General features: G+C 41.5%; 1 protein-coding gene across 3 annotated transcripts in view; it reads left to right on the top strand.

Annotated features, from left to right (window-relative positions):
• The window catches only part of TBC1D5 (TBC1 domain family member 5), a 404,938-nt gene that overhangs the window by 199,916 nt on the left and 182,000 nt on the right, over nucleotides 1-23,022 (top strand). For all 3 annotated transcript variants that reach the window (XM_069958701.1, XM_069958699.1, XM_069958700.1), the window contains one exon: nucleotides 5,150-5,216. In XM_069958701.1, coding sequence (XP_069814802.1) covers nucleotides 5,150-5,216 — 67 coding nt within the window. The remainder of the gene's footprint in view (nucleotides 1-5,149; nucleotides 5,217-23,022) is intronic.

Consider the following 23,022-nt stretch of genomic DNA (forward strand, 5'->3'; position numbering starts at 1 on the left):
CAGTGTGATACTACATGTCCTGCACTGCTGTGTGTCTAGTAGCGCCTCTCTACAGTACAGTGTGATACTACATGTCCTGTACTGCTGTGTGTCTAGTAGTGCCTCTCTACAGTACAGTGTGATACTACATGTCCTGTACTGCTGTGTGTCTAGTAGTGCCTCTCTACAGAACAGTGTGATACTACATGTCCTGTACTGCTGTGTGTCTAGTAGTGCCTCTCTACAGAACAGTGTGATACTACATGTCCTGCACTGCTGGTTGTCTAGTAGTGCCTCTCTACAGTACAGTGTGATACTACATGTCCTGCACTGCAGTGTGTGTCTAGTATCTCCTTCCTACAGTACAGTGTGATACTACATGTCCTGTCCTGCAGTGTGTGTCTAGTAGTGCCTCTCTACAGTACAGTGTGATACTACATGTCCTGTACTGCTGTGTGTCTAGTATCTCCTCTCTACAGTACAGTGTGATACTACATGTCCTGCACTGCAGTGTGTGTCTAGTATCTCCTCTCTACAGTACAGTGTGATACTACATGTCCTGTCCTGCAGTGTGTGTCTAGTAGTGCCTCTCTACAGTACAGTGTGATACTACATGTCCTGTGCTGCTCTTTACCTGGGCCGGGATGAGCCTCTTCTTTGGGCACCAGGTGAGGGCGGCTTCATTTTATATTTCTGGGACCCTGTGTGATCTGTACAGGGTCCTGAAAATGTTCCAGTCCTCTACATAGAAAGTCATTTACAGTCTCCAGTAGCGTCTGCTGGCTTTTGCATGTAAGGACTTGCTTTATCCATATAGTTTATCTGCTTTTTTTTTTCTTGAAATCTTAATTTTTTTTCTTATTTTGGGATGACATTTGGGGGGCTTCAGAACCAATTACCAGTTTTCTATAGATTTATGGACTCAACATACAGTACAATGGTTTCAACATACAATGGTCCTCCCAGAACCAATTAATATTGTATGTTGAGGGATCATTGTAGTGATAGTAATGGTAAGAAACTACTAGAGGACACTGCCTCATTTTCACCGTTCAGACTACTTTCTGGCTTCTACCATCTCGCCTAAACTTATCGTTCACTGAAAAGCTGCTCAAGTTTCTCTTGAGACAGACCAGTGAATTATCAAGCTACAGCTGTCCAAAGACGTCAATGGAGAAGGGAAAGAGGGGAAGTGGCTGGACAGGGACTGAAGCTTGTAGAGAGTCATATCTCATAACTGTGCTGGATTCAGACCTCCTCCATAATGTCCTCCATGCTTCTGCCTATGACACAACCAAAAGAGGGCTTGTTTTTTGCGGGACGTATTTTACTTTTTTAATGGTGCCATTTTGGGATTCAAGTACTTTATTGTTTTTTTTTAACACTTTTTGGGAGAGATAATGGGAAAATGTCATTTTTTAAGTTTCTGTTGTGCCATTTTGGCACAATAGAAACAATTTTCCTGAAAAAAACTACAAAACCTGTCAACACATTGCAAGATCCCTAGTGTTCATATTTGTCTTCTGATGGAGCTGGTTGCTGCTTAATTCTTTGCAGGAAGGTGTATAGATTTATTGATACAATTTTTTTATTTTTTTGTATTTAATCCTTGGTGTGCGCTGTTTTCTACTATACCCTGTATTTCCCTCTTTCTTCATGACTTTTTGATCTATTTTCTCTTTTTTTTGTTAACATACAGCAACTCTGGCACTGTTTTTAAAAAAAAATATTTCTTTTTACTGTGTGCATCGTGCTATATAAATAATGATATAGTGTTATAGCTTAGGTTGTTACGGACATGGTGATACAAAAAAGTATATATTTTTTTTTATCTTAACGTTTTATGTAATAATTCATTTTGTATTGGGAATAAAATTATTATTTAGGGGAGTGGGATTTTTTTTTTATTATGTTTTATCTTACACATTTTCACATTAACAAGTGATCTACTGAGGGGTAAGAATGACCATCAGAACCTGTTACATACCACTTAAATAATTTGACAGCGGCATATAAAGGTTTAAACTACCAGGAGTGGAGGATTATCTGCTCCAGGTAGATTCAGCAGGAGGCAGGCTGTCATAAAACTTTGATCGCAATAAGGGGTCATTCACATGCTCCTTTATTTACAGACCCTTCAGAGCATAAAGCTGTGTAACAGAATAACAGACCTCGTGGCATCATTTATCAATATGATGACGGGAGAAATGAAAGTGTTTAAATCTTTGCAGGACTTTACTTCCAGAGATTTGTAATTTACTTCTATTCTAAAAATCTCCTGTCTTACAGTACTTATCAGCTGCTGTATGTCATGCAGAAAGTGGTGGTATTCTTTCCAGTCTGCGAAGAGTTGCTACTGCTTTGAACAGTTTCTGACATGGAGAGAGGTATCAGCAGAGAGCACTGTGTCACAGTGGAAAGAATATACCACTTCCTGCAGGACATACAGCAACTGGTAAGTACTGGAAGACTGGATATTTTTAAATAGAAGTAAATATCAAATCTCTGGCACATTCTGACACCAGTTGATTTGAAAAAAAAAAAAATTCACTTGGAGTACCCCTTTAAGAATAGAAATGAAAGTGTCACTCCCCCTAGTGTATACTTGGCAGCAGTGCTGGTGATGATGAAAGGTTGACGTTCACTTTAAGATAATAGCCTGCAATAGTTGGAAAGCTATTCTGGATACTCTTTGTTAATTTTGGAGATGTTCAGCCGGTGCTCCCGTGCAGCAGTGATTTAAGTTTAAGCAAAGAAAAAGCATTTATGTGGCTTTTATATTGATTTAGTGTCGCCCATTTATATATTACCCATAAATTATATTACATCTTGTTGCCTAATGAGTATATTGCCGCATGTATGGGATTAGGTTGTGCAAATGTTTCAGAATGATTCCTCACATAAATCTCCGACATAAATCTAGAAGCAGCCAAATCACACATTCCAATAAAATTCACATATTCCCCCAATAAAAGCCTATTTTCAGATATTAGAAGACAATTTGCCATTTGTTTTATAGCTTCCATGTTTTCCATATTGAATGCATTTGTTTTCAGAAAAAAACTCCGAACCCGCAGCTGTATCCCTACTCCAGTCTGTTGTCAAACTTAATCAACTTCTCGTTTTAGTTATAGGCTAAAATGTTTTCTATTAAATAATGTGGAAATCTGATTGTGTCAGTATTGCAGGGCATTAATCTAGCGGTAATTCCCTGTCTTTCACACATTCAACTTGGAAACGCCATGGGGTATAAGCTAAATAACATAAAATACACATTTTTAAGACAATTACGTGTTCTATAAGGCTATTAATACACAGATGTAACAAGATTCATTACTCTGTCTTGGGTTTGGGTGATACGTTGGAGCTATATAGAAATTTATTGTGGTAACATTACTCTCCAATTCCATTCTGATATTTTTATGACTCTTCACTGTTTTCTTGTGGAATATTCCACGCTTTATCTTAAACAGAATTTCCACCTTAATTGTAAAAACGGCCATAAGTTAAATATATCTGAAGTTCTAGCAATATACAAAGTTTGGTAACTATGTTACTTTTACTTATAGATATATTGGGGGAGATTTATCAAACTGGTGTAAAGCAGAACTGGCTTAGTTGCCCCTAGCGACCAATCAGATTCCACTTTTCATTTCTCACAGAGCTTTTGGATTGGTTGCTAGGGGCAACTGAGCCAGTTTCACTTTACACCAGGAGGGAGATTTATCAAACCTGGTGTAAAGTGAAACTGGCTCAGTTGCCCCTAGCAACCAATCAGATTCCACCTTTCATTCCTCACAGACTCTTTGGAAAATGAAAGGTGGAATCTGATTGGTTGCTAAGGGCAACTGAGCCAGTTTCACTTTACACCATGTTTGATAAATCTCCCCCATTGGCTTTATAGAAAAACTGTCATCACTTTCATGCTGCCTGAAGGACGAGTCATTGTAGTGGTCCCTGGCAGCTCCTTCCAGTTGCACCAGCCTTGATTGGTAGATCTCCCCCTGTTTGAGTATAGGTATAGATCCATCAATCAAGGCTGATGGACTGTTGTGGTTAAGGCAGCATGAAAATGATCACCAGTTCTAATCAGATTAGCTTCTTGAAAACTGCTACTTCTAACTGCTAACTGATATTAAAGGAGTTATCCAGCGAAAATCTTTTTCTTTCAAATCAATTGGTGTCAGAAAGTTATAAAGATTTGTAATTTACTTCTATTAAAAAATCTCAAGTCTTCCCATACTTATTAGCTGCTGTATGTCCTGCAGGAAATGTTGTTTTATTTTGAGTCTGACACAGTGCTCTCTGCTGACATCTCTGGCCGAGACAGGAATTGGCCACAGCAGGAGAGGTTTTCTATGGGGATTCATAGAAAACCGAGACAGAGTTCCTGTCTCGGCCAGAGATGTCAGCAGAGAGCACTGTGTCAGACTGAAAATAAAACAACATTTCCTGCAGGACATATAGTAGTTAATAAGTATGGGAAGACCTGAGATTTCTTAATAGAAGTAAATTACAAATCCATATAACTTTCTGATATCAGTTGATTTAAAGGAAAAAAAAATTCGCTGGACAACCCCTTTAAGAGACCATGAGAATGTGCTGACAAAATTATAGTTAAAGGGGTTTTTGCAGGAAAAACTCAGATTATGTATAAGTCTTTCCTGTGGCATAAAACATGAAAAGGAGCCACCTTTACCCGCCTTCCCACCTTCTCCTTCGAGTCCCAGTTGTGTTCCTGTTCAGCTATCTTCCAATGATGTTTTGCTCCCCGCGCAGCCAACCACTAAGCTGAACAGGAAAGTGTGATGTCAAAGGAAGCTGGCAAGAATGGCAGCTGAGCCTGGAAGATCACATAAGAGACAAAGGATTGGTTAGTACGTAGAGGCAATGTGCAAAGTTAAAGATTTCCCCCAGGAAAACTGTTTAATATTCATTTTTTTTAAAAACTAAAGAAAGAGAATGTTATTAAGTTAATGGTCACCATAGTTGGCCATATCCGCAGAACTATTCTTCCAGTAAGTTTTTGTATCCACTGTTTCTAGAAATTAGCTTGACCTATCATTGCTTTTAATTTACTAAGAAACCACTAACTTTTTTTTATTCTTCCTATAAATTTGTAGGCAATTTTAGTAATGCATAACAGTAATAGTGTGTTTTTCTCTTATAGGATTGTCTGCAGATGAAAAAAGAATCCAGCCAGTCTCACAGTCTGAACAAATCTTTATATCATACAGGTATTTAGTTGTTTATTTCTTGTCTGCTTAATGACATAACCCCTTGTCAATAGACAGTGGGCAGTGCAGGTCCGTGGTCTGTCCAGTCTTCTGGCATCCTTCGGGGCATGGACCTAACCAGACGAGTCTCTAGTCCTGTCCATTCAACCTTTTGATCGCTATCGTCCATGACTGTGGTGTAACAAAATGCAATTCTTTACTCTGATCTCAGTGACCTGATCAGACAGCACAGACACAACACCTAGAAAGGAATCTTGAAGTGAAGTACTAAAGCTCAAGAGTCACGGTAATTGCTGCCGGTACCTGGGCTTCACGCTGCTTGAACCAGCAACCCCAGGTGGTGGCTGTACTGATTAATGTGTCAGGCAGCCGCACATCATCACCACCACCACATGTAAGAGCCCCCTAAGTTGTAGCTACTGAGTAATTATCAACCAAATTAACCAAAATTTCACATATCTATGAATTGTAATCAGTTGTCATACATAAGTGATCTGTTATTGGCTAAATATGCATCACCTCACTAACATCAAGCTTTGCCTATCCGTACATACATTTTAGATATCTGTTACCCCTCTTCTATCTGCTACTTAAGTGGTAGAAGGCTCTGGGTATTGTATGCAGAGTACAGTTATGCTGTCATTGTGGAGGTAAAAATGTTAATAAGGCTCTATTCACAGCATGATTTTGTGGTGTCTGTAAGCGGTATCCGTTGACTCGCTGAGGTATACCTTCTCTGTATAGCTATGACGGATGGATATATATATATATATATATATATATATATATATATATATATATATATATATTCATTCCATAACACAACATCCAGCTCTATGGAAAAGTGCAAAAGTCTGTGCTATTATAATAAAGGGGTGTTCCAAAGGAAAAAATCAAATGAAAACTATATGGATTCACTAAGATGTAATGTAGCTCTTTCCAATCCAACACATGGCTGTTTGCTGCCACCTTTGTCCATATCCAGAACTGCACAGATTAGGAGCAGATCTCCAGAGCAAACCTCTGCTTCTCTGGACAGTTCCTGACATAGGCAGAGGTGGCAGTAGAGAGCAGTTTTAGATTGGGAAGAACTACATGACTTCCTCCCATTAAATATTTCTGTGCTTTTATATTTTTTCTATTGCCCCCTTATTTAAATGATAAAGTTTTACCACTATGTAGCCTCTAGTATGGGGAGCTTATCAATTTACAAAAGATCAAGTGTTCAGTGGCAGCAAAAATATGGACTCAAGGCTTTATTTCTCATTTCTTTTTAGAAAAGATGATAGATTTTATGTGTAAAGCTTAGCTTGGCTGGTATTTGCTGTCTTTGTGCAGTACATACAAAGCATTTAATAGCTAGTAATTAACCTATTACACTCTCATCACTTGGTGTCATTTGTGGTAGTGTATACTTTGAACCATATTGGTTAGCTGACATAGGGCCATTTATCACATGGTAAATATCCCCATAGCCTCATCTTCCACTCCTCACATTTACTTTGATCTGAGCAGCATATTTTATGTACGCCACTCAGAATATTTAAAGGTGCAATTTCACACACAAACATATTGAGCAGATGTTAATTATGAGTTTTATTAGCATCATTAATTAATTCAAACATGGCAAAAAAAATCTCTTTTACAGTCCATTGAAGGCATCACTGTCATTACATATTCTGTTTTCTTTTTATTAATTACGTATTGGGAGAAGGTGCAGACTGGACTCCTTCTCGGTAGCTGTAGATATTAGGATTTCTTTGTATATTCTGGTAGTAATTGTATTAAGTATACGTCATTACCTTTTTCTAAAATAAATACTATAGATGCTAATGTCTCATTTCATGTAATAAATGTTAAAGTGTACCTGTGGTTATAACTTTCAAAATCTAAAACAATAGTAGATGTGATACAAAGCAAGTTTGCAATATACATTCTGTAGCAGTGAAATGATAGAATCAGGGATTTGATCGAATGAACGTGCCGTTCCATCATGGAATGAACGCTATCATTTCCTCCTGCGACACAGAATTTGCTTACCGCATATCCTCTCTGCTCCCCCCAACCTGTCCGCTCTGCTCCCCATCCGCCTCCGCTGCCTCTCTGTTCCCCTTTCCGATCATTTCCCCTGCTACACGCCTCCTGCTCCCCATCCGCCTCCGGTCCTGTCTGCCTGCTCTGCGACATGCCTCCTACTCCCCCGACCTGTCCACTCTGCTCCCCGTCCGCCCCAGCGGCGTATGCCTGCCGGGAGGTGTGCCACTCTGCTTCCTGTCCACCTCCGATCCCGGCCGCCCCCACCACCATATGCCTGCTGTGTGGTGTGCCGCTCTGCTCCCCCAGCCGCCCTGCCGCCAAATGCCTGCCGGGGAGGTGTGCCGCTCTGCTCCCCCATCCGCCTCCGGGGAGGTGTGCCGCTCTGCTCCCCCATCCGCCTGCCGGGGAGGTGTGCCGCTCTGCTCCCCCATCCGCCTCCGCAGACCATGCCTGCCGGGAGTGCCCATCCACACCTGCCATCATATGCCTGCCGGGGAGGTGTGCCGCTCTGCTCCCTCATCCGCCTCCGCCGTCAAACATAGGGCGGGGTGACTCCTCGATCGTTCATTCCATAATTTCCCTGAAAGGGGTCGGGGATTTGTTCAGATCCCTAGGGAAATGATGGAACTGATCCCTACTGATTTGAGCAAATCCCTGGATTCTATCATTTCACTGAAACACATTCATAATTTTTTTTTGTTGTTATCATGCTGTAAAACAAAGCTGAACTTACCAGAAATCCAAGTCCAGTCTCCTGAAGGCAGATCTTTAGACTTGTGATGGTTGAAAAAAAAACAGACTAAACATGGGAGATCCTGCCAGTACAGAGAGTCATGGCTCAATGTGTCCATCAGTCACATGAATGCCTTCTTTCTGTGAGCGCTCAGATGGCCTGGGATATACTGGACTTCCTGTTTTCTGACCGTTTCCTGTTTTTTGAGAAAAAAAATCAAAAAACAGGAAGTGCAGTATTTTCCATAACTAAAAAAAATTATGAATGTAAAAGGCAAACTTGCTTTATATCACTGTATAAAGCACTTTAAAGGGGATATATTCTCCTCAACATTACAATTGGAAATCACTAAATTGATGGACATGTTAATGATTTTTAAATGTTGGGAAAATTTAAACATTCGAAACTTTTTCAGTAGCAAATATTAAATACTTAAAAATGTACATGTCTTGGCTTCCTATTAAAGGAGAAGTCAGGTGAAAATTGTATTGCCCCCCAAAAGGTTTACAAATCACCAATATACACGGGAAATGCTTATAAAGTGCTTTTTTCCCTGCACTTACTATTGCATCAAGGCTTCACTTCCTGGATAAAATGGTGATGTCACGACCCGACTCCCAGAGCTGTGCGGCTGTGGCTGCTGGAGAGGAGGATGGCAGGGGGACACTGAGGGACACAGGACACTGGAGGGACACTGAGCATCCTCTCCAGCAGCCACAGCCCGCACAGCTCTGGGAGTCGGGTCCTGACAGTTATAATTTTCAAGCTTACGGTGGACTCACACACACCGGATCCACAGCGAATTTCAGATGACATACTCACAGCGGATTGACAGCCCCCTCCCCGCCAGCCGGAGCACACTTTACCTGCTCCACGCTCTGGCTTGCTTCGGGCCTCCCATCGTCTAGACGTCGCGCACTGATTGGCTGAGCGGGACGTCCAGGCTGTCACTTACATACTTGCAGCGGGATGTCAACCGCTGTGGATCTGGTGTGTGTGAGTCTACCCATAGTCTAGGTTCACATCTGCATTTGGAGCCTTTATTGCAGAGTCTGTTCAGCAGCGGAAAACAAAGCTGACAAGTTCTGTGCACAATAGACATCAGCAGAGCTGACAGATCCTATTGGCTTTAATTGGGTCTATTGGTTTTCTGGCAGGTGTTCGTTATTTAACTGGATTTTATCTGGACAAAAACATGGTGTTGGTTGTTTTTTGTCTAGCTATTTGACCAGATTCTGCAATGGAGGCTGAATGGAACCCCTGAGACCTGGCCTGAGTTGTTTTTCAATTATAAAGTAGTATGTAGTAGATAGGCACCAACAATGGTGAGGGCTTTCCGTTGTACTGGTATTTATGCAGACAGGTTGACATTAGGCTTAACTGATAGCTGTGTGCCACCGAATCATTAAACATTTATACTAGCAGGTGTAGGAGATCCTTGTCCTAAATACCACCCAAGGTAGTCTTCAGCTCTGCTGTGCTGTATTTCATCCCTTTTTCCAAATAAAAGGATGTCATTCATAAAGGAGCTATATATTAAAAGCACATTTTTATTTACCACAAGGGTTTTTCCAAGATTCTTTTTAAATAGTTAACACAGTACAAGACTAAATTGCAATAATAAATCTTGTGTTTGCACTACACATTGAAAAATTTATGATGATACGATTATTAGAAGAAAAAAAAATTATATTAGGAAGTAATGTGCTTATCCCTTTATGGAACACCGTGTTGCTTTTATGCTCATATCTGGTAGCCCAAAAATGATAATAATAGTAATGGTTGTTAAAGGATTGGGGAACCCTCACCTCCAGTAGTGTGAAAACCCTTTTCTATGCAGTCTACTTAGATAAACACAAAACCCCAGCAGCACACTACAAACACTAACCCTTTTAGGATGGGTTCTGTCGGAACTTACAAACAGACTTAGGGTCCTATTCCACGGGCCGAAGAGGGCCCGATCAACGATGTAAACGAGCAGCGTTCTGCTAGATCGAGACTCGTTTACTGGGCCTATTCCACGGCTCGATGAACGTTGAGCGAGGGCTGCAGGGACATCGTTACCGATGTCCTTGCAGCCCTTGCAGCAGCATACATTACCTGTACAGGCTTCTTCTCCACGCTGTCTTCATCCCCGGGTCCCGCGCTCTCTATCTTCAGAATGGCCAGTCAGCTGACAGGCCGTGGCGGTCCCGGCCTGTGATTGGCTGAGCTCTCCGTCAGTTGACCGGCCATTCTGAAGATAGAGCGCGCGGGACCCGGGGATGAAGACAGCGCGGAGAAGAAGCCTGTACAGGTAATGTATGCTGCTGCTGCTTGTCAAATCGGCGGTCGCCCACCCGCGCACCGCTATTCAACCGTAGCGATGCGCGGTGGGGGAACAATGATTTTAGGTCTGGCCCTAAATGACCGATTAGCCGATGACACGATCATTGGCTGATTGTTCACTCTATTTCACCAAACGATAATCGGCCAAATAGGGCCAAATGGGGCCCATCCGGCCGATTATCGTTACTGTGGAATAGGGCCCTTAGGGACACTTGTTAATACTCAGGGATATCATGCTGGGTAGCATAAAATCACTGTGTATTTACAGAGCAGTGAGCAAAGGCCCATAGGATCCCTTCTCGACGCTCTGCATGCCAGGAAGTTCTGGGCTTTTAAAAAGAGCTGATGCAGGCCCATGAGGAAAAATTGCTGCAGAGCATATACGTGGCCCGAAAAAAGGGCAGTTATATTTACAAACAATAAAATTACATTATTTCTAGTTAAATGGGAGATTAAAAAAAAAAAAAAAAAAAAAGAAAATCCGGGGTCCTAGCGATATGCATAACTGAAACTGGTACAGAGATATACAAAAAAGATGTCAATCGAAATGGTTCAGTCTATCGAAAAGAACTGGTTATCACTGTCATGCTGCCTGAACCATCAGTGTGGTCCCCGGTGGCTTCTGCCTGCCCTGCCAGTCTTAATCCTAAATTGATAGATCTCTTTCTATACCCAAAGAGAGAGGATTTATCAATTAAGGCTGATGGGAAAGTGAGCAGCCCCTCCGGGCCCCCCTGCTGGCTTGTGCTTTGGGCTGCATGAAAGTCATTACAGGTTTACATTAAGTGTCTGACCAACATTACAAACTTTGTTGGCAGAAAAAGCCCACTGGGTCCATCTAGTCCGCCCTTCTTTATTAGTATCTTGATAATAGGTTTACATTCATCTACTGTAGATTTACCAACCACATCTGCTAAAAGTTTGTTACAGCTACAACTAGGATTTGTGATGTGGAAAAAACCCTTCAATATCCTGGCTTGAATATATATATAGCTTGATGTATAGCAATCATACTTCTAAGCCATATTATATGGGTTATTTACATACTCGCGAACAATAATCCTTGTCTCGTGCCAAATGTAAACTGAAGGTGAAATAATCGACATAATATAGAACCATTACTCCAGATATGTGTGAATTCCTGTCACTCTTCAGCATTATTGCCATTCATTTTTCCCCTGATTACCCTTTTTTAATCAAGACCGAGCCCCACATTAATAATTCAAAACTTTTGACTATTTTCTACGGTAAAACAAGTTGCAATCATTTAGATCACTTTTATGTATAGAGCCATTACTACTCATTCCTGGTGAATGCCTCACTAAAAAGCCTTTTTATATAATGATTGTTAGAGATTTACAATCCCCACAAGGGAATGCGAACAAAGGAGAGATTAAAGTGTTATTCAAAAGAGTATTAAACATTGTTTGTTGATATCTAATTTGGGATTTTCTCAAGTAGATAGGACAATGTTAATTTCTTCATTAGTAAGTGCAGGGAACCAGCCAGTTAAAAGATGTTTCCAAATGGAAGATCAGAACTTGCAATGAGATAGAAATTTTTGTAAAAAGAAAGGCATACTGTATGCTTTATGTGTATACAGTGTAGGTGTGTTAGAGGTCTGGGCTTATATAGGATTACCTCTGCTTACTGTAGAGCTTGGTGTCTGTGGGCTTATTATACTGATTTTACGTGTACCAACTATTCAGAATCATTGACTAATCAGGCATTTATCATTTGTATGTGTTGACGTTTTTGATGTATTAGATAGGCAGAAGAGACATTTGGGGGTACTGGATTTATCCCGTTATCTTGTGCACTAAGCGCCTATTGATTGGACATTAAAGCGACTCTGTACCCCCAATCTGACCCCCCCCTCAAACCACTTGTACCTTCAGATAACTGCTTTTAGTCCAAGATCTGTCCTGAGGTCTGTTCGGCAGGTGATGCAGTTATTGTCCTAAAAAACAACTTTTAAACTGGCAGCCCCGTGCCCATAGGTCGGAGCTGTTGGGCACGGGGCTGCAAGTTAAAAAGTTGTTTTTTAGGACAATAACTGCATCACCTGCCAAATGGACTCCAGGACAGATCTTGGATTAAAAACAGCTATCCAAAGGTACAAGTGGTTTGGGGGGGTCAGATTGTGGGTTCAGGGTCTGTCCACATTTTACCACCTCTTAGAGTACATGCACGCTACAAAATTTCCGCGGACTCTTCATGCGGATTCCGACAGGCGGCCTCCACTTGAAGTTCCACCTATTCCATAGACTCGGTGATAGTTGCCGTCAAATTTCGCCATCCACGCAAAGAATTGACGTGCAAAAATCATTGAGTCTATGAAAAGGGCAGAACTACAAGTGGAGGGCGCCCAGTGGAATCCGCTTGGCGTCTTTCTGGAAATTCCGTAGTGTGCACGTACCCTAATTGTTATACAGGTCACCTGGAAATAAGCTTACAGGTTGTCTCTGCTTAGCTGTTCTCTGGGAAGAATTGTACAGCAACTGTTTAATTCCAGTGCAGTGCCCCCACTAGGCTGCAAAACCTCCCGCTATTTTCTTTCTCCTTGATCCGTGGAAAATAATCCAGAATTGCATCTATTTCCATATCTGTTTCTGTAAAATGTGAATAGTACTAGTTTGCATAGATTTGATCCGTGACATCTGTGACACCCTTAAAATATACGAATCACATAGTCTTCTATTGGTAATTTATACCACAATCACAATCCGCACTAGGACATGTCCTTTTTTTTTTTTTTTTTTTTTTTTACGGCATGGATTACGGATCAAAAATAAGCGGACTGTGTGAATAGCCCAATATAAACCAATGTTCTCTAAGTTGAACCATCATAACGGATCCGCAGTTACAGACAACTTTACGGGACGTGTGAATAAGGCCTTAGGCACCTGTGTCTCAGGTTCACCGAATTTCCTTCCCTGGACCATTTTTGGTCGTAGACCCAAACTACTACATACCAGCAACATGTTCTTACCCAGTCGTCTAGACGTTTTTTTCCTTCTTCCAATACATCAATTTTATAAGCAAATTGTCCACTTGATGACTAATATTTCTACAAAATGACAGATGTCATTCTAACAATATAATAATCAATGTTATTCACATCACCTGTCGGTGGTTTTAGTGTTATGGCAGATCCTAGAACATCCTCTAGCCGGGGTAAATTATTCACGTACTGTTATATTTAACTCTAGAGTGTTTTCTGAGTCTAATACTGTGCACAATCAAGAATATATTAATTGCAAGCTGTTGGCCAATATATGCACATGTCTGACAGCACATCAAGGCTATGAGATGGTGTGAGAGCACATTACACTGCAACGTCTGCTAAACATATGAGCTCATTTGATTTGTAAAATAACACCCAGCTATTTTACACCCAGCTAAGGGAATATTAGAAAAGATTTTCTGAAATAATTAGAAGATAGTGCAATATGGTGGTTAACACTACGGGGAAGATTAGTCTAATGTCTGACTGTGAGTAAGAGGAAAAGGCCTGGGTAGAAATGACACCTTCCACTACCAGAGACTTGTGAATTTTTGTGTCAGTCACTGTGCCCCATTATTTCTGGATTTTTACTTCTTTTACTCTCTGTAATAGTTCAGAATGTCGAATCGTGTAACATCCTTCTCATGTCAGCAAAGATCAATAAATGTGGAATAAAAAGACAGGTTGTGTGTCAGTACATTTCTTTTATGCCTAATCCAGAGAAAATATGCAGCGGCAGATACAGTTACAGTGTACAGTACAAATTTGTGACGTTGTGGTTTGTGATTGATTGTTTGCAGATTTCAAATCTTTATGGGTCCTTTTACGCAAACATATATGTGACCAATTTATCTGACAGATTTTTGAAGCCACAAAACAAGAGTCCATGGAGCCTCGGTTGCGAGTCTCAAAACACAGGATAGCCAGATATCTCTAGCATGTTGCCACGGGGTGTCTCCATGATGGGGAGAGCACCACACCACCCTAAAAGATAACCCCTTGGCAACAGGCTAGAGATATCTGGCTATCCAGTGTTTTGATACTCACAACCGAGGCTCCACGGACTCTTGTTTTGCATATTTGAATTTTTGGGGGCATCAGTGGAGACTCTTGATTGAGTACTTCATTGGAATTTTTTCACTGATCTCCTTGAGCTCAGTGATTGCTGTGTTTTGTTGGTTAATTTGTCAACTAGCCAGAATCCTGCTCCACACTGACGAGGGGCAAATACCCTGAAACGGCTGTCTGTGGATGGATGCCTGCCTTGGCAAGCCCTTGTCATGATTGCAATACTTGCACCTTGAGTTACACATTGACAAAAAGAGGCCACCCTGTTGTTTCCCTATTTATTTTCCAATACTTGCAACCGAGTGGGACTTAAGGGGCTACCTATCAGGGTGGTGTGGTGCTCTCCCCATCATGGAGGCCCCCTATGGCAACAGGCTAAACATATCTGGCTATCCTGTGTTTTGAGAATTGCAACCGAGGCTCCACTGACTCTTGTTTTGCATATTTTAATTTTTGGGGGCATCAATGGAAACTCTTGATTGAGTACCTTATTGGAATTTTTTCACTGTTCTCCTTGACTTCAGTGATTACTGTGTTTTGTTGGGAGATTTTTGAAGCCAAAGACAGGAACAGACTATAAACAGAGAACAGGTCTTAAAGGAAAGACTGAGATTTCTCCCCTTTTCATATCCATTCCTGGTTTAGGCTTAAAAAACCTGTCAGATAAATTGATCAGATATCTGTGTGTGTAAAAGGACCCTATACACCATGTGTGTCTCCACAATTTCTGACACTATCCAATCACAGCTGACAGTACTAGACTGTGTAGGGACACGCCCTCAACTGGTAACGCCTAGTTAGTTAAGAAAGAGCTATTCTGGGAAACAGGGGTGGTGCACGTAAAAGGAACAAATCCTCATGTAGCAATCCACAGTCAATTCTGGCACTCACCAAGTGCCAGTCAGTGCCGGAATTGACTGGATAGTTATGGATCCCTAAAATTCTAGAAGAATAACAGATAACTGCCCATCTCAGAGCTACAAGAAAAAAAATCCAGGATTGTTATTTCATGGAGTATTTACTAAAACAAACAGACCAGGAGTGCTGAGCTGTTCCTTTTAAGAGCCCATACCCAATACCCTACTATGGCTCCATACCTGAGTTGTACAAGCTGTTACAGTATGCCCTCAGATGTTATATGTAGTGATACTTTTTTTTTCCCTCAGACTTCCATATTGCCTTTCATCAGACACGTTATGGAGCTTTGTCTGTCCAGGAATGATGGGAATTGTGTTTTTTTTAACAGCTGGAGGGCTGCAGGTTCCCCATCATTACCATACTTCAACACTAGATAAGGTTTCCCATTGTAGAAAACATCAGTTAACACATCATATTACCCCTTTAACCCCTTAAGGACAGAGCCAATTTCGATTTTTGCGTTTTCGTTTTTTCCTCCTTGTGCTTAGAAGGCCATAGCACTTGCATTTTTCCACCTAGAAACCCACATGAGCCCTTATTTTTGCGTCACTAATTGTACTTTGCAATGACAGGCTGAATTTTCTTTTTACAAAGTACACTGCGAAACCAGAAAAAAATAAATGTGTGGTGAAATTGAAAAAAAAAAACGCATTTTGTTTATTTGGGGGATATTTGTTTTTACGCCATTCGCCCTGGGTGTAAAACTGACTTGTTCCTCAAGTCATTACGATTAAAATGATATATAACATGTATAACTTTTCTTGTATCTGATGGCCTGTAAAAAATTCAAACCATTGTTGACAAAATTATGTTCCTTAAAATCGCTCCATTCCCAGGCTTATAGCGCTTTTATCCTTTGGTCTATGGGGCTGTGTCAGGTGTCATTTTTTGCGCCATGATGTTTACTTTCTATCGGTACCTTGATTGCGCATATACGACTTTTTGATCACTTTTTATTACAATTTTTCTGGATTTGATGCGACCAAAAATGCGCAATTTTGCACTTTGGGATTTTTTTGCGCTTACGCCGTTTACCGTGCGAGATGAGTAATGTGATTAATTAATAGTTTGGGCGATTACGTATGCGGCGATAGCAAACATGTTTGTTTATTTATTTATTTACTTTTATTTATAACCTGGGAAAAGGGGGGGTGATTCAGACTTTTATTAGGGGAGGGGGCTTTTTATTGATAACAACACTTTATTTATTTTTTTTACACATATACTAGAAGCCCCCCCTGGGGAACTTCTAGTATATATACTTTGATCTCTCATTGAGATCTTTGCTGTATAGTTATACAGCAAAGATCAATGAGATCGGCACTCGTTTGCTTTCGGCTGCTACAGCCGAAAACAAACGAGTGCCGAGCCGGGGACGGTGCCATCTTGGAGCGGTCCCCGACCAGCTTCAGTCACAGAGATCCCGGAGGAGCAATCTCCCCCACTAGACACCAGGGAACGGATGCCTCCGGTAATCGGAGGCAGCTGTCAACTTTGACAGCTGCCTCCGATTACTGTATTAGCGGTCCCGGGCTACATGCGGCACCCGGGATCGCGCCGGTTCAGACCAGGGTTGCCGCGCGGCCCTGTACCGAACACCCTTAACGACAACAGGGCGTAAATATACACCCTTTGTTGTTAAGGGGTTAAATATGCATCTATTATATTGCTGCTGCAAACTCCATCCTGGAACATGTTTGCCCCTTTGCTGGCTACACAAAAATAAGTAATACATAGGAATAAAGAATGTCTGGCACTTTAATATTTAAAAACCTTCCTTTATAGAATCCAACGTCTTGCCGTGATTAAGGACTCTAATAATAATTTTTTTTATATAGCGCCAACAGATTCCGCAATTCTGGGGGTACATACATAGACAGAGATCAGACATTACAGAGATATACATCTAATTATCCATACATGAGGAGTGAGGGCCCTGCTCGCATGCATGAGCTCACAGCTAAAGTTTGAAGTGAATTAAAATGTATATTTATACTGCCATCTCTGCAAGTCATTTTAATAGGTTAGCTCTTCAAAAGGATACAGAACCAAATCCATTCTCTCTTTATTCCTAAGATGTTCCATTCCTATAGTTTCCTTTTTAAAGGGGTTGCATCTTAAAGGGGTACTCCAGCAGGGGGGGGGCTGTTTTTTTATCTGGCCGGGGAGGAGGTGGCTGAGAGAAAAGACGTCCACTCACCTCCCCGGATCCAGCGGCGCTCCGGTCCCCGGTTCCTGGCCGCTTCCTGGTGTCTGACGCGGGCCCGAGACGTGAAGTCTCAAGTCCGCTCATCCTGTCAGTAACCGAGGCGCGATCCGTTTCAGACCGAGGCGCGAGCCCGCGTCAGACACCAGGAAGCGGCCGGGGACCGGAGCGCCATGATACGGGACCTGACGCTGGATCTGGGGAGGTGAGTGGACGTCTTTTCTCTCAGCCACCTCCTCCCCGGCCAGATCCAAAAATAGCCCCCCCACTTGAGTACCCCTTTAATTTATTAGAAGGGTTCCCCTGCAAATACGTAGATCACAATGAGTCTCTGAAGAGTTGTATGTAAATCTGTTTACTCCAGCTTACTGATGCCAAATGAGCAACTCGCCTCTACGGAGTCACAAATCCAGAACATAACACAACCAGAACAAATGGAGAATCTAAACATTCAGTGGAGAATTGGTTAGAATTCTATCAATTATTGGCTGCTAATATTATTGCCGGCTAAGGCTTTGTATAGAATTAGAATAATTTGAATGTTTTCGTCCTAGAACCCTTCCACACATGCCGAGAGGTTGTGTTTAGCATTGCAGCTGCCTTAAAGTTCTAATCTTGCAAAACCCCTTTAGGTTTTAATAAAGACACAAGATTATTAGAGTATGCTGCTTACAAAACATAAGAAATACTTTTTCTCAAAATATGTATATTATCACAGAAATTCATTGATGTGTATCTCTATGGGTGCTTATAGCTTTCTTTCTGTGCTGGTCACAGAGCGGTGTGTCTTAGACATCTCAGACTACTGAGAAGAGTGGAGACTGTCTTTCAGTTCTTCTCAAGGGCAGCTGACCTTCTCATCGCCAAAAAGGGGAGCCCCTTGCCAGCACATATGACTACAGACTATTACATTAATCTGTTTAGCCGCTGTACCAGCTGCTTGCATGTTTTTAATTATCTTATTAGATGAAATAACGTTGACCTATCAAATAAAAATCAAGGTGAGTTATTTTTTAACTTTCCGTTTTGCATGTTATTTTCCTAAATACATCGTAATGGCTTGTCTACTATTATTGTAAAGAAAGCCATTGAAGTTGACATTTTATTTTGGCTCATAAAGGAGCTGAATTCCTGAAGGGCAATTGCAATTTGCTAGAGATTAAAGTTTAATGCTTCGTTTAAAACTATACTATCCTCCGACTTAATACAAGAGCGATCATCTTTTTCTTGGGGAATCATTATAGGCTTTGGATAAAAGCAGCAGTTTCTTTTCATGTCAGGAAGTGAGAACGTATTCAATAACTTTATTAAGTGAAAAAAAAAAGTGTCTGTGATTTCTAGTAACTTTATATAAAGGCAGCAATTCTGTAAGCTCCCTGGTCTTATTACATAACTCTTGTGATTTAAAGGGTTTTATGAAATTGACAAAGATCAATGTTATGAAGTTAAAAAAATAACTATAACTCACCTGTAAAATCTCCTGCAGCTCCAGCAGGGCTGCCAATCCTGTAATGATGGCATCACATCCATTATACACATGATCACTGCAGTTTATTGGCCTCGGCGGTAATGCTTGTATGTGTGACAGAGTACAGTCATTGGCTGCATTGGTCCCGGGATTGGCCTGTTTTGTCATGGTGGCGCAAGGGGAGTTCAGAGAGGGGTCTCGCCAGGACCCCGCTCTGAATGGCGCCGCTCCCGGCTGCTATCTGTAGCCGGGGAGCGCCTCTTATTAGCCTACGCGGGTCCTGTCACCTCGCTGGCTAATTAAGCATTTAAAGCAGCTGTCAAACCTGACAGCTGCATTTAAGTGCTCTGCTCCCGGTGTTACTGGTGTCTAGTGGGACGGATCTCCCCGTTGTTCCGGCCGGGCCTCAGCGTCACAATGACGCTGATCCCGGCTCAGCAATACATTGCTCTGGGCTGCAGCAGGCCTTTAGGTGCCTTTTAAACATAAAGTGGGAAAAAGCAAAAGCGCAAAAACGAAAATTGGCTCTGACCTTAAGGGGTTAAACCAGAGCTGTGGAGTCCGTACATGACACATGTATCTCTTCTTTTTTAAATCATTCCCATACACAACATCCTTGTTCTCCTGTTTTGCCGTAGTGCCACCCACTATGGCTATATTTACAGAAAGCCTCAGTTCTCCTTCCATCCCTTTTAGGGCCCTTTTATATGGGCTAATTATCGGCAATGAACATTCCTAGGAACACTCATTTATCCAATGATCACCCCGCAAAGAGCCAGCAATCAGCCATTTATTGAATCTTATGGACGGCCATATACATCATATTATCAGCCGCACATTTTTCTGTCAAAATAGGGAATGTCCAGTCAATGACAATACATTTAAATGGCTGCACAAATGATCCAGCAATTGTCCGCATGGCCTGGCTGTATGATTGGTCTCGCCTTGGAAAGACTGTGCAAACTCAGTGATTGGGGTTCTTTTCCTACCTAACATCAGCCATGTGACACAAACTACGAGAGTGCAAAAAGGTCTGCGGAGCCTCACTAACGAGTCTCAAAACACGGGACTAGCCAGATGTCCCTCTAGGGAAGGACCTAGCAAAGGGATGGCTCCTGTACAGAGACCACCAAGAAATGTGTCCAACGAGAACTAGACAACCCCAATGTACTGGTCAAATTGAGGTTGAAAATATGTTTCAGGATATCTATGTCACCCAACTGGACTTTTAAGACTAGTTGTCCTTAACCCTTTGCCATAAGCCACTTTCAATCTAAGCGATTGAAGTATTTGATTAAATATATGACCAAGTAAAAAAAGATTTTAACCCCTTCACGTGAGCAATCCGTATATATATATATATATATATATATATATATATATATATATATGTTCTTACTGAACATACCCCATGCAGTAGGAATGTACATATACGTTCCAGACTGTGAGGTGATTTGATGTGTGGGAGACCGCTGCAGTGAGAGCAACCCCGCACAAATCAGTGTCCCCGTAGCTGAGAATAATGAGAGCCATCTGCGATCCCGCTGCTGCCTCTCATTAACACCTCGCTGTGCATTGCGGCTTTTAAGGTACACCTCCTGTCATTGCAACATGGCTCCAGGGATACCGATTGCTTGTACCGATGGGCGGTGGTAATCCACTTACCTCTGTCTTGTCAGATGGATGATCTTTGCATAGATCTGCTCTTAGACAGGCTCTATGCATAGATCGCCAATAACACTAATCCATGCTATGCTATGGCATAGCATACATCAGTATATGCAATCTATTGATTGCATGTAAAACTGTAAAAAAAAAAAGTGTAATAAAAATGTTTTTTAAAAGTATTTAAAAAAAACCTTATAACCCCAGCCAATAAAAGTTTACTACACATACTACCCGCACAGATTATGCTATGGCTACACAACAGAAATGAATAAAGAAACACTATTTGCAAGTTGGTGAGTGCATCTAGATGTTTTTCTTTCGTTATTGCAATAAGAGTTTAATATACCTCCTTTCCCATTATAAAAATATATGTAAAAAAATATAAACATATTATCCCCAGTGTTGCTCCCCAGTAGTCCTAGTGAACCCCCAGTGATGCCACTGGTAGTCCTAGTAGTTAATCTCCAGTGATGCCCCTGGTATTCCAAGTTCACTCCAGTGATGCCCCTAGTCTGTGCCAGAGCAGTGCAGGTCTAATCCTACAGGCGGCGCACAGCACCCACCTGTGTCTGGAGGCCCGACAGACACAGAAGGGCGCTACATGGTACACAAGTCCACAGGCCACATGAGAAGATCTAGGTTCCGCACCGCTGTTCTAAGCAATACCGAAGACTTACGGAGTCTTTATAGAGTATTTTTGCTTTGTAAATCAGTGACTGATCCAGATTACAGACTTCATAACTTGTCACATTTATCTCTCATATAACAGAAGATAATTTTTACTTGGATTTTCTCTTTAAATAGAAAAATATCAGTTTGATTTTGGTTATAAGATTCTGCTCCACTTTCTAGCTGCACACATTCCTTAAATATGAGCAGTGAATGTATCCGTATTCCCGCTGATGATATTCTTGCAAATTATCTCAACAATCACTTCATTCTGTTTCTTAACCGTTCCACTCCCCCCACATTTATCATCATCTTAACATATATATTAAAGGACATTACACTTCAAGTATTTAGAGACAACTTAATAGCTCTAGACTGACTTAGATTACATTAAAGATCAAGCCTGGAGTACACTTAGCAATTCCTCAGATCAAATATTCTTTGCTTAATAAACAGTCATTCCCTGCTGGAAATCAGTGTACCCTGTGGCTTTTCTCTATGCACAGTGCCCTTTACTCATTAAAGATCTGTATGTCGGAACTGCGCATGGATTGATCTCAGTAAAGTACAGAGCACGTCGGTGTTAAAAAAATAATTACAGTTATTATATTTCACTATAAAAAGTATCTCTAAGTTTCACATTTGTTATGTGTTGAAATTGGAGATAAATATTCATAATTTATTCGTAAAGACCTAAAGATTGCAGCAGATATAAGGTTATTGAGGTAGTCTGACTTGAAAAGTTTCATTTAAGTAGAACGCTTCATCAGCAGCTGAGTGCAGGCAATGGTTTCCCCCACAATCAGCTGTCATCTGTGAGTAAATTAGTCACTGTTTAATCCAGTTTGAAAAGATCAATAGTACAGGCGAATATAAGAAACTTTCTGATATATCTTATCAGACAAAAATGCTTCCTTCTTTTATGAAGCATCTCCTCTACTCCTGCTAAACTCTCATACGCTCTATTATGACTAGTAAACTGATCCCTGCCTAAGCTATGGAGGGGCAGGAGGAAGGCAGGATGGCGACTGCAGAGAGACAGCTAAAAGACAATGGGTAGAATAGAAATCTAAAAAGGCTACTGCTAGTAGTGGAAAGGACACAGGTGGTATAGTGACACTCACCCTCTCACGGTAATGACCCTTTGTGTCCCAATATGCAGAGTTGTTTAGGTCCAATGTTCCTATATTCAAGTTCCTGGTGCTGATCTTCAGTCTCTTGCTACCGGAGGAGCACGTCCCGGCCAGTGACGCTGCTCAGCTACCCGATGCTTTCACTTGCAAGGTAAGTCTCTCAAAGTTCTGTGTGACGTCACGCTAGCTACGGAGGACTGGAAGGGTTAGAATACCTTCGACATGTTTCGAGGGGTACACCCTTCTTTCTCAAGAAGAACTACTACTTCTTCTTGACAAAGAGGGGCCTACCCCTCGAAACATGTCGAAGGTATTCTAACCCTTCCAGGCCTCCATAGCTAGCTATCTGTACACCACACACACTCTCACCTTTTCTTCCTGTTACCCAGATATAGAGGAGAGAGGGGTTTTCTGTTGTGGTCAGTTGTAGTTATAGTTGTGGGCTAGTCAGAAAAGGGACAAGACCTGTTTTCAGAGAGACTGATTACTACACTATGCAGTGCTAAACCCCAGAGGTTGGTGTAATCGGAAGTCTAGGACCAACCCTTGTCTACGCCGTGGATCTTCTTCA

The sequence above is a fragment of the Dendropsophus ebraccatus genome, chromosome 2, assembly GCF_027789765.1.
Source record: "Dendropsophus ebraccatus isolate aDenEbr1 chromosome 2, aDenEbr1.pat, whole genome shotgun sequence".
Lineage (NCBI taxonomy): Eukaryota > Metazoa > Chordata > Amphibia > Anura > Hylidae > Dendropsophus > Dendropsophus ebraccatus.